At 37.0% G+C, this 13,128-nt stretch overlaps 1 protein-coding gene across 1 annotated transcript in view; it reads left to right on the top strand.

The window, feature by feature from the left end:
* Window positions 1–1,179: 1,179 nt before the first annotated feature.
* The window catches only part of nompB (intraflagellar transport protein 88-like protein nompB), a 40,542-nt gene continuing 28,593 nt past the window's right edge, over window positions 1,180–13,128 (top strand). Inside the window, exons 1-6 of the mRNA XM_069824464.1 lie at window positions 1,180–1,650; window positions 2,095–2,142; window positions 3,125–3,270; window positions 6,883–7,078; window positions 8,905–9,122; window positions 9,908–10,017. Coding sequence (XP_069680565.1) covers window positions 1,498–1,650; window positions 2,095–2,142; window positions 3,125–3,270; window positions 6,883–7,078; window positions 8,905–9,122; window positions 9,908–10,017 — 871 coding nt within the window. The 5' untranslated portion in view covers window positions 1,180–1,497. The remainder of the gene's footprint in view (window positions 1,651–2,094; window positions 2,143–3,124; window positions 3,271–6,882; window positions 7,079–8,904; window positions 9,123–9,907; window positions 10,018–13,128) is intronic.

The following is a 13,128-nucleotide window of genomic DNA, read 5'->3' as shown; positions in this document are numbered from 1 at the left end:
GTGTACACCTTATTTATATGTATGTATTTATCTGTACATCTTACACATACTGTATTCATCTGATGTTTACTTGTCTACCTACAGTATTCCATTCAGTGCGCTGTCTGAGGGGTGGGGACAGGAAACTACACTAAAGCAGTGCAGATGCCGTAATGTGTAACGGACATGGTCAGTCCTGATATGCACGTCTGTAGACAGCAGTGTATGTGTACAAGTTGCAGTGTCCAGTCGATCAGTCCTAGTGAAATTGAGGAGTACACGAGAGTGGAATATGCAGACTTGACTTTCGAATATGGATGAGCCAATGGGAACAGTAGACAAGCTCACAGATTGTATCGGGCAAGTACCCATGTAGGAGACATCCGGCCCATACCATCCTTCCACGATTGTTCCAAAGATTAAGGGAAGGAAGGCACGTGATGCCAAATTACAATTTCATTTCCACACAACTATTTTTGCTTATAACTTTCGACTCAGTCATTTCCGGACCAGGGTTCCAATGAAGTGTTACGGTAATTTAAGAATAATTTGGCACGTTTTATGGTGTCATACCTGTGTGCATACTTGTTTAAGGGAATAGAGACTCAAAACACTTTTAAGAGAACTCCCCAGTGACCTGCAACACATCAAAGGAGGGAGGTGTCCATTTGTTAGACATCAGCTAGCAAGAAGTGGCCAGTGATTTTGGAGTTGTATGTGGTTGGAGTAGGTATGTAGTGCGCTCGTAAATAAATTAGTACGTTTTATGGTACCTCTATGCGTCATTGTTTAAGAGAATAGAAGCTCAGACAAACACTGCAAATCTTTTAAGAAAGTCTTGTCTGCAGGATGTAATGCATTAAAGAAGGCTTCCATTCATGTTACATTTCAATAAAGGTATTGTCGAAAATAAGCTGCGAAAGGACAAAGAACAGAATTTTTCAATTTTCAGAAGTATATCAGTAGATTTCTAAAAAAAAAGAAAAAAAAAAGCAGATTGCTGCAAAATCAGAGGCCTGGCAGGTCTATTGGTGTTACTGGGTACTGAGGATTGACACTGGATCATAAGCTTTATTTAGTGTTGCTAACTACCGAAAGATGTGCTGAGGTCTGTCTCATTACGGCCGACTTGATGCTCGCTTCGCTTATACAAAGAGAAGGTAGCATCATGTCGGCCGTGGTCTCATGCTAGTAGTTCGGGAAGTGGACGCCAGAGCGATGTAACATCGACATTTTTGGTTACAGAATTCATTTGTTTTTCGGCATTATATGAAGTTTTTTGAAGTGTTGAAAAATGATTTTAACAATATGTGACATTATTTTAAACAATTGGAGTTCATGGAGATTTTATAACAGTAAAGAAAACGAATAATAACGCAGTAATATAATTTTGTAAAAAGTTAACGAGGATTATGATTGCGTTAGATATGTATGGAGACAGAACACTTGAGCAAATGTCATCCTAGGAACCCTAAACTATAATCTATCATTGTTTACTGACTCAAGACTACTGTCAGGATGGAGCATTTGCGTTTAGCACAACCAATTCTTGATGACGATGATTTGTATTCTGGTTACAACGAATACCCTTCTGCGTTTAGTACAAAAGATTTGGAACAAGATGAAATACTTCAGCAAGCCCTGCGAACTAGTTATGGAAGAAGACCAGTGGTAAGTACCAGTACAGTAGTGGTGAGCTACCATAGGGAGGTGGATATCCACCTATCGACCAGAATGCGTATATGCAAGACATATAAAAAGCCTGAATTTACCAAACCTAACCTCTCACTGATACTCGACCTTACGAAAACTCTTTCTATCTATGTACCTACCAGGTTACATGCAAGGTACGCAGTCCCGCCTCTCCGCTGACCACTACTTTCACAGCAACTTTCCACCCTTATTCCATTGTGAAATTGGCGTCGTCACTCAATTTGCCTATTGTTTAAGGCATATATGATTCCACTAGAAACCAAATACGCAAATATATCCTATCTTTCCTTGGTAGCGCAATCGTAAAAAAAAAAATGTGTATTTATTGCAACGTGTTTATAATGTTCTTGCATTACATTACGGTTGCTTGAATTGTTCCTAAGAGTAAGTATTATTTTTCAGCTCACATCAAAACCAGGTACTGCTATGCGACTGGGAACTGCAACTGGGGTGAGTGAATGAAGTAAAAATTGGCTATGTCTATTAAGAGTTGTAGGTAGGCCTATTGCTGCAAGAGCTAAGCTATCAATATGAAATATAAAATGATAAATGTCATCTAATGTTCATATGTGCATTAAATAAAAAATTATGTTTATAAATTTTTGTGGATTTGTGGGATTCTTTTTATAGGATATCGCTTGTTTATATTAGCCTAATCTAACGGGCAGCAGTCATCATGTTCTTTCTTCATATAGACTAAGTTAATGGATGTGACAGAAGAGAAATAGGCTATTAATGCAGTTTAGGGTATATTGTTTTTAGGCTACGGCACATTGTTTTGAATATAAATGACATTCGGGAGGAAATCAAACGCAGAATATATATGGAAAATGCCTGTTATTATTCGGTAGAGAAGCTTTTGTCATCTAGTCTGCCGTCAAAAAATTTTTAATTTATAAAACAGCTATGTTACCGATTGTTCTGTATGGTTGTGAAACTTGGACTCTCACTTTAAGAGGGGAACAGAGATTATGGATCTTTGAGAGTAAGGTTTCTTAGGAAAATATATAATAAGAGGGATGAAGTTACAGGAGAATGGAGAAAGTTACGCAACACAGAACTGCATGCATTGTATTCTTCACCTCACATAGGAACATTAAATCCAGACGTTTGAGATGGGCAGGGCTTGCAGCACGTATGGGCGAATCCATAAATGCATATGGAGTGTTAGTTGGGAGGCCATAGGGAAAAATACTTTTGGGGAGGCTGAGACGTAGATGAAAGAATAATATTAAAATGGATTTGAGAGAGGTGAGATATGATGATAGAGACTGGATTAATCTTGCACAGAATAGGGACCGACGGCGGGCTTATGTGAGGGAGGCAATGAATCTCCGGGTTCCTTAAAAGCAATAAGTAATTAAGGCTATAGGCCTATTGTTTTACTTCTGTTGTTTGATTTCATATCAAATACTTATGTTTTCATTAACAGTACCGTGAAGGAGGAGTTGCAAGACCGATGACGGCAGTAAGGGGTGCAGGCTACACTTCAGCTTCAAGTCAGCGTCAGTTTGATCCACTAAATCAAGCCGTAAAATTGCCAGCAACTCCACAGCTAGAAACAAAACGAGAAGATTCGTAAGTGAAAATTTAGCCTACATGTTTTGCTTTGATCTCTCCTTTATATGTCATTTAATACATACTTGCTTGGGAGAAATTACTAGGGAAAAGAAAAAAAAAGGAAAACGAATATTTTTTGTTTCTGTAAATTTCGATGTCCCCCCACACCACATACAAGAGAAAAAAGATACTTAAATAATTGAAAATAATTTGAAAATTGTTGTAACACGAAGCAATAGAGAAACGATGTGATCACTGCAAAAACTATTAGCCCACCAGACTCCTTTCAGTACACAGCATTGTGATTTTACCATTTTTAGTAATATCTGGTATTAGTTGGCAACACTGAAGTGACGGCCAAATTAGACGAGACGATAAAAGTCACCCTCGGCTCTCTTTTTGCGCATGCGCCATCGGAGTAGTATTTCCGCTTCCGGTGTGATGCTGGGCCTCGTTGTAAGCATAAAAATTGTTTTATTCACCGCATTCTAGATTCACCTTCGTCACGATCATATATTATTTACATTTCGGTGATACAAGTTACGTAATTATAATAATAGTGCATTGATAGATTTCACAATTATTACTCCAGCTCCTGTTATCCAAGTCAAACGTTATTTTCGTATAATTGTATTCCAGAATATTTCCTCATAAGTCTTGATAGGCTATATGTATTAAGAGTTAATTTCTGGTGGTAGTATTGATATTAAACTTGGCTAACACAATATTCCATCTACAACTTCAGAGGGGCGGCAAGAACTAGCGCTGAGGTAGTTCTGGATATTTCAACTGTAAACCAACTTACGAATCTCGTGATATGCAAATAAATATCACCAAACGTAGGTGCCAACTTCAGAGGGGCTGCAAGACACTTTGTGTCCGAATTTATAAAACCAGGGGCATCACATCCAGTAAAATTAAGAGTGATCTCAACCTTGTTAACAATTCGAAGAGATACTCCTATGTAAATAAAGCGGCGAAACTAGCGCTGAAGTAGTTCTGGTGATTTCGGAAGTGAAAATTGTTGAATTTATAAGGGTTTCTTTTTATGTAGATACAGTTGATCGTATATGCATGGCGTAACAAAACCCTAAACTAACCAAATCTAACCTGTCACAGATTCGTATATGCAACATGTATATAAGCGGGGAACTACTTCAGCACTAGTTTAGCCAAAAATTGAATTAATTTGTTTGAAAGATGAAGTAGGTTATAGGCCAAAGATTATTATTTGAACTCTATAGAGAGTAGTGGTTTGGTTCGAATGGAACATCTCGGAAAGAAGAAGATATATATATATATATATATATATATATATATATATATATATATTTATTATTACCGGTATAGACCTATATTCATTATTATTTATTATTCCACAGTTGAGTAACAAAATGGACAAGGAACCATCCAAAAGAACAAATCGGGACACCCTTAGAACAATAGCATTTTAAATATCATGGTAAATTAGGAAACATACCACTAACTTTATGAGTTCTTGTAGGCCCTAAATGTTTTTATCCATCTAAATCACTGATAGAGGAGGTCAGCTGTCGAACATGTTAGTAAAGCAATTCATAATGCCGCTATCTTTCCTGAATTTGAGATCGGTGAATCTTCACACATGCAACAGAGTGACTCCACTTCTCTATCCATGATCCACATTTTTGTAGTTCAGTTCAAATCTATGAACTGTTGGGATCGAACAGTAATGGTCCTAAGTCTTACCAAGCGGAAATAACACAGAGCTAACAGTTAATTAACAGTGTATGGTAATTATGTAGTAATAATCGGCCAGGCCTCCATATTCCCGTAATAGAGGTCCAGGGCACCTTCGTTATCATATGTATTTTCTTTTATTAAATTTCGTTTGTATATGATTAACTTGTCATCCAGTATCCACTTTACACCCTGGATCTCTGTTGTAGTAAGATGATGGCCTGGCCGATATGACCTGTCGATGGTTTGTTTCTACACAATTATTAAAATATATGTGTATACTTGGTAATGTATCTATCCTGGATCTCTATTACGGGAAGATGGCCTGGCTGATGATTACTACTTAATTACCCAAAATTCAAAACTAACCATTATCAACACTCGTTTTTAGGTTGATTTTTTTTGTTATGATCGTCGTCGAAGGTGTATGCTCGTTAATTGATTAGCAACGGCTATATAACTACTGATAATGGATAAATCCTTAATAAAGAAAATTGTCCCCACTGAAAGTGCAGTGAACTGGAATACAATGATAAATTGGGTTATATTAATGACAGTGTAACTAATGGCTCATCGTCGGGTGGCGATCAAAACCTTGTAATTCCAAAACTGGAAATTTTACAAGAGAAAGATATAATATTACTGATACGATATCATGTTCACGTGCTCTATTTTATGTACATGTCTTAAATGTCTGTTTAAATTCGACTGTTTACTAAATATGACACTGCAATGTTTGCATACCACAGGCATTATTACAGAAGTTTGAAAACTAATCCATCAATCTCGAATGAAAGTAAAAGAAATCCAGTTCACAATTACTGCGGTAAATAAAACATTTTTATGCTTACAACGGGGCTCAGCGTCACACCGGAAGCGAAATTTCTTCACTGATAGCGCATGCGCAATAAAGGGAGCCGAGGGTGACTTTTATCGTCTCGTCCAAATTAGCCTTTTAGGAGCTACTCTTACGTGATCCTCACAATGTATGATTAATAGATCTAGTGTTGTGAAACATAATTAAATACTGTATAATATTTTGGCATACAGTACATGTATTGTATATGCAATATTTCATTAAAAATGCTAAAATATTTGAACACGTTTTTTTTTTTTCATGTTATACTGTACATATTTGGTTATCTTCTGCTATATATGTGGTCCTGGTTAATACATGGATAACACGCGATCTCTTGGAGAGCATTGTACCAGGGTTTTATTATATTTGGTTCACAACTTTTTCATAGCAAATACTTCACAATTTCTGTTATTGTGGATAAGTAACAGAATTCGTGTTTTAATATGCTAAGTCTTTATTAGTTTGTTATATCATATTGTTTTTGTTTAGCATTAGAAGGTGCACAAAATGGAAAATTAATCTATATTAATATTATGATTACAAACATTAGCCATGACCAGCACTCTATTCCCATAACAATAATTTGAATGTTATCTGTGCAGAAACTTGATTCAGTTATGCCCTCATGAATGTAGTTGAATGTAGTCCCAAATTATTTTTTTATTTTATTGTATTATTTTACGATGCTGTATCAACATCTAGGTTATTTAGTGTCTGAATGATATGTAGGTGATAATTCCGATGAAATGAGTCCGGGGTCCAGCACCGAAAGTTACCCAGCATTTGCTCGTATTGGGTTGAGGGAAAACCCCGGAAAAAACCTCAACCAGGTAACTTGCCCTGACCGGGATTCGAACCCGGGCCACCTGGTTTCGCAGCCAGACGCGCTGACCGTTACTCCACAGGTGTGGACAGTTCCAAATTAAAAATACAGGTTCTGCCACTGGATGGCATGCTCATCCATATTGAACTTCTACATGTACGTATGTTATTTGGTATCTGTACTTTCTGTATGATAATAATACTTAACAAGTTTGTTCTTTAATTTTTAGACCAGAAGAAAAGATCCGGAAACTAGAGCGTAAAATTACGGAGCTCATAGAAGAATCTTGTTTGGCAAGTAGTCGAGGAGAACAGAGGCTGGCACTGGATAAAGCCAAAGATGCTTCAGGCAAAGAGCGTAGTCTCATCAGGATGCAGGAGCAGGCAGGCCTGAGTGAAACACACAACTTGGATCTTACTTTCTCGGTAATAACATTTTTTTTCATTTTGTTATAATGTTCATTTATTACACTATGTTTCAAAATGATGGTAACATATGATTATTAAGTAAGTCCTAGGCCTAAGTATTAGTGAGAAATTAACATGATACATCTCAGAGTTTCAAGTTCTAAATTTCGAAAAACGTGTTAATTCTTTTTTGATGGGAGACATTGTTGAAAAATGGCAACTCAACAACATTCATTTTGCATTCTGTACCTTGTGAAAACAAATTCAGTAACGATGATACAAAGGTTGTTTTGTAGACATTTCAGAATTGACCATCTAGCACATCATTGATGTGGCCTATCATTCTTGGCCTCCCATGTCACCAGACTTGACGCCATGTGACTTCTTTCTTTAGAGGCATGTAAAGAATACAATTTATGTGCCAACTCTACGCCAAGGTCTTGAAGAAGTAAGACATTAGATCTTGCTGCAATTGCATCTATAAACAGATAGGAGAGAGAGTGGCAAGAATTTGACTGTCGTGTTGATGTACGCCATTCAACAAGGCTTTCTCACATTGATTATTTATAATGTGGAATATTCTCATGACCTTCCTTGAACTGTCTTGACTCATTTTCTCACTACTTCATCACTCATGGTATTTTGACTATGGATCTCACAAATCTGACCATAAATATTAATCGGTTTCACAATACTTCCATTCAAAAACTGGAAGCAGACCTTATTTCACAGTCAACCGGCCATTCTTTTGTCTAGAACATGTCTGGCTTGCCAAGAAATGAGAGAAGTTACAGCAGTGCGTGAAAGAACAATATAAATCGCAGTGGAAATGCTTGCAGTTGGTACTGACTTTTCTGAACATGATGTGTTGAAGTTAATATTGTTAAACAGACCACAGACCATGAGTTGCAAGATGTTACTTTGTAATTTTCTTCATAAATGGCGGGTTATCACCAACCACTTGCTCGTCTTTCTTCTCCTGTTGCCAGTAAAGGGCTCTCCCAACTGAACTACCCGGGAACTCCACCCGACACCGTCTCAACTTTTCCCTTTATATCCACACAACTCGCGTGGGCTGACGAAACGCCAAACACCCACATCGAGTGCACACAAACTCTTTGTGACTAGAAATTGTAGTTTTCTGTTAACGTACACAGTGATGTATATATTATGCAAATCTAATCTTTCAGGTAATGCTTCCTGTAAAGCAGATTTGAATAATTTCAGGGGAAAAATTGTTCCGGGGCCGGGTAGAGCACTGGTACATTCAACCAGAGGTCCCGGGATCAATACCCGGCCCCGGAACAATTTTTCCCTTGAAATTATTCAAATCTGCTTTACAGGAAGCTTTACCTGAAAGGTTAGATTTGCATAATATATACGTCACTGTGTACATTAACAGAAAACCACAATTTCAAGTCACACAGAGTTTGTGTGCACTCGATGTGGGTCTCTGGCGTTTCGTCAGCCCACGTGAGTTGTGTGGATATAAAGGGAAAAATTGAGACGGTGTCGGGTGGAGTTCCCGGGTAGCTCAGTTGGGAGAGTGCTGGTACGTTCAACCAGAGGTCCCGGGATCGATACCCAGCCCCGGAACAAATTTTCCCTTGAAATTATTCAAATCTGCTTTACAGGAAGCTTTACCTGAAAGATTAGATTTGCAAGGGCTCTGTTCTTAAAATAAATTTTGTGCCCCTTCTTTAGCCAAAATATGAATCTTTGTTACCATTATGTTCAGAGATCACACAAGATGGATATTATTGTTCCTTAGCAATTGACTTACAGTGTTCCTGTACTCAACAGGTCTAGAGATGATTACATTTGTATTTATTACGTGTTTTCAGGTTCTCTTCAACCTTGCAAATCAGTATGCCAACAATGAGATGTACTCTGAAGCACTTAATACTTACCAGGTGATCACGAAGAACAGGATGTTTAATAATGCAAACAGGCTGAAAGTAAACATGGGGAATATTTACTTGAAGTTGGGACAGTTCAACCGTGCCTTGAAGATGTACCGAATGGCGCTGGATCAGGTTCCATCTATACACAAAGATCTCAGGTTGGTTGCTACAAATTTCATACATAAACCTGCTTTTAGTGAGTGTCACACTTAAGAGTGTATAGTTATTTCTATGAATTTAAGGTAGTGAGAGGAAGAATCCAGGAAGGAATAGCTGCCTTGTAACAAAGGATATCTCGTGGTGTGTGTGTGCGTGCTTGCGTGTGTTTTTTTTTTTTCTCTTTCTTTTCGATTGCGATGATATCAGCACATTTATTAAAATCTTCGCTGAGATAGTTTAAAGAATTTTCAGATTTCCTAAGGCATTTGGCAATGTTACTTCTGTCCAATAGCTGTCAGATGCATAAATAAAGTATTGTAAACTTTTATTAAAATACTAATAAAAATAATGGCTGAGTTAGTTACGGAAAATTATTTAATAAATATGAAGGGATTTGACATTGCAGTATGACATATGATTAAAGTAATTTTATTTTTACTGTAACTTTTTTGAGACTTAAAACAAGTAGTTCCTTCAGGCAAAAAAGTTGATTTTCATCACCAGCAGTCCATCATTCTCCACTATCAATACCACCTATTTATCTGTTGTTATCTCCTATCACCACTATCAGCATAATCACCCTTAATTCACTCTCATTATCACACTGAAACAAACTCCTGCTTTGTGCAAATGGAGGCATGTTGTTACCATTCGAGTCTGTATTATCTGTATGATACATTATTCATTCTACTTTTAATTAGTAATAATAATAATGTAATCATCGTCATTGTTAGTTAGCATAAATAAGTTTGGTATGTGATTTTGTATTCTTCTCATGTTTCAGATTGAAAATTATGCACAACATAGGCATACTTTTTGTGAAAATGGGCCAGTTCAGCGATGCCATCCCCAGTTTTGAATACATAATGCAAGAGAAGCCAGATTTCGCCACTGGTACGCTTTATAAATATACTGTATTTACTCGAATATAATATCACCATTGAATATAATACACACCCCAATATTTTTATCCAAAAGTCCAGGAAAAGTTTGCTGGCGAATATATACGCACCTGTGCTAAAAACCACTCAAGATTAAAATTATATTATCAAGGCAGGTTACAAAGGCACCCTTACTCTAACTATGTATCGCATTTATCCTCACTTGCAGTATCAAAACTGGAACTTCCAGCCACCAGGTCTGAGTTGATGTCAGAATATTGATTGACAATGACTGACTAAATCATGTCACTCTTTCCGCAGTACCTACTTTTATTGTTAATCAATTCTTTTGGTTTATTTAAAAGTTGTATACATAACATTTCAGAATAAAAAATGCCATTCAGTCATTACCGTAGGTTAAAAATAACGTTTGTATTAATAATGGTGGTTGTCAAAAATGGTCATGAAAATATGAATGAAACATACATGAAAGACGAGAAAACACAAACCCACAATGGCTGTTTCTATTAGCAATTTCCCATCATATCCCATAGCATAAATTGAGCGTTAATTTAAATTTGTTCCAGTCAGAGTGTTCGCATGTGAATTGTATTGTATTTATTAACATTCCATGGTATTCGTACATTGCTTCACAGCTAGAATATGGAACATGTAAAAAAAATCTTAATAGTACTACAAAGTCTTAATTATAGTCACAGTCTAGTTGAAATATATACAGAGGAGTTTTACAATATTCTAGCACAACACAAAGGTTTAGTATCACTACTTAATACAAGACAGAAATATTCATGAAGCATTGTTGAATGTCATAAATTCACCTACAGAATAGAAGGCATGAGAAATTAGGTACTTCTTTAATTTGGCTGTAAATAATTTTATGTTTTGAATTTGATTGTTTATATTCTTAAGGATGTTATTAACAATTCTTACTGCCATATAACGCACTCCTTTTTGATAGCACAATAGACTTGACAATAATACATCATCGAAAATAGTATGCATCCCAGTTTTCAAGATGACATTTTATCAAAAAAGGATGTGTATTATAATCATTTAAATATGGTAAAATAGTTTATTTCTTTTCAAGCTAAATTTTTGGAAGAAAAACATCCCTTTTCATCAGCATGAGTTAATTTCTTAGTGAATGAGGGAGTGAATGTATTTTTGTGTGTGTGGGTGTGCACATATGTGCATGTGTGCCAAAAGGATATTTCCAAATTTAGTTTCTGACAATTTGGTTACATTTGTTTTGTGTAAATTACGGAGCGTATATTTTTCTTTGTTTTTCTGTGGTTTTTGTCTCTCATCTTCTCTGCTATCCTTTTCCATTCTCCTTCCTCCTCCTCCTCTGCCTCCACCTCCTCCTCCCCTTCTTCTTTCTCCTCCATTTCTTTCCTCTTCTCCTTCTCTACGGATTTAGAAAGGAAAATGTAGACAAACCAGTTTCTTCTGGATTCTGTTTTCCTTCATAATTTTAAGATTACAGTAGAGCATCGATTATCCAAAACAATTGGGGATAGGGGGTGTTTGGATAACTGATTTTTCGGATAACTAATTGTTTACGAAAACAAATTGTACTGGTTTCATAGGAGCAGTATGAAACAAAGAAACACTGATATCAAACACAAAACTGTACATACAGTACATATTTTGTATCACACTTCTTACAAATAACACAGAGAACTGACTAGCCTAGTTTGACAAGTTCAAAATGGCCATTAAAGTAAAATTTGCTGACTGGAATGCTTTCGGTTAACTGATATTTCGTTGATCGATATTTGGATAATCGATGCTCTACTATATTAAATGAATTCTATTCTGACATTCAAGAAGTATATTCACTTCACCTTCCATCAGTTTTTCTGAAAGCATTTGTAAGTCACCGGTTTTCTTCTTCTTATTCCATATAATAATAAATTATACACTAGCATTTCCTAGAATAAAATACATACTAGGTTCAAAAACTTCCCGGAATTTGCTAGTATCATAGAAACAACGTACCTTAAACACTCTTCTACAGCATTCCCTTCAAAATAGTTGCCTTCCGCAACAACACACTTTTGCCAACGCGTGTAGAGTTCCTGGAAGCAGGTCTGGAAGCCATTTTGTGAAACCCGTCTTAGTGCTCTCGTCGCGTTTGCGATAACCTCTTCAGCATTGAATCTCCGTCCTTTCAGATGACTTTTCAGACGGGGAAACAGAAAGTAATCAGGTGGTGAGAGATCGGGAGAGCATGGTAAGTGATCCAAAGCAGTTATGTTGTACCTGGCAAGAAAATTCTTTACAATAATTGCGCGATGAGCAGGTGCATTGTCATGCATAAGGAACCAGTTGTTTTCTACCCACTTTTCTGGACGTTTCCTTCTCACTGCGTCCCGGAGGCGACGGAGGATTTCTACGTACAATTCTTTCGTTACAGTACGACCTTCTGGAATGAACTCATGGTGGATGAGACCCTGAGAGTCGAAGAAAACTTCCAACATAACTTTGCCTTTGGAAGTGTCCCTAGGAAATTTTTGCTTCCGAGGAGATGTTTTCGATTTCCACTCAGATGACTGTCGTTTAGGGACTGGGTCGTACAAGTAGCACCAAGTTTCATCGCCAGTAATAATTTTGTTTAAGAAATCACCATCTTCATCAGCCATACTGATCATGTCCCCAGCAAGAGTCATTCTTGTTTCTTTCTGTTCTGCCGGCAACATTTTCGGAACTAGCTTCTGAGACACGTCATGCATGTTGAGATGCTTGTGAAGAACATTGTGTACACTTCCGACTGATATTCCGACCTCTGCTGCTATCTCTTTTATGCTTTTACGTCGGTCGTCCCTCACAACATTACGCACACGCTGAGCGATTGCTTCATTTGTTGCAGTTATTGGTCGGTCGCTGCGTACGCCATCTTTGATGCCATCGCGACCACCAGAAAAGCGTTTATGCCAGGCATACACTTGAGTTTTTGTCACTACTGCTTCGCCATTATGCTTCTTCCAACAATCTTAATGTCTCTGCAGGAATTTTGTGTAACAAAACACAGAACTTGATGTTTGTACGTTGCTCTGTGGACATAAATACAAAATGCGACGAACAAACAAAACACTATGAT

Source organism: Periplaneta americana, chromosome 4 (assembly GCF_040183065.1).
Source record: "Periplaneta americana isolate PAMFEO1 chromosome 4, P.americana_PAMFEO1_priV1, whole genome shotgun sequence".
NCBI lineage: Eukaryota > Metazoa > Arthropoda > Insecta > Blattodea > Blattidae > Periplaneta > Periplaneta americana.
This window is presented reverse-complemented; position numbering and strand designations above follow the sequence as displayed.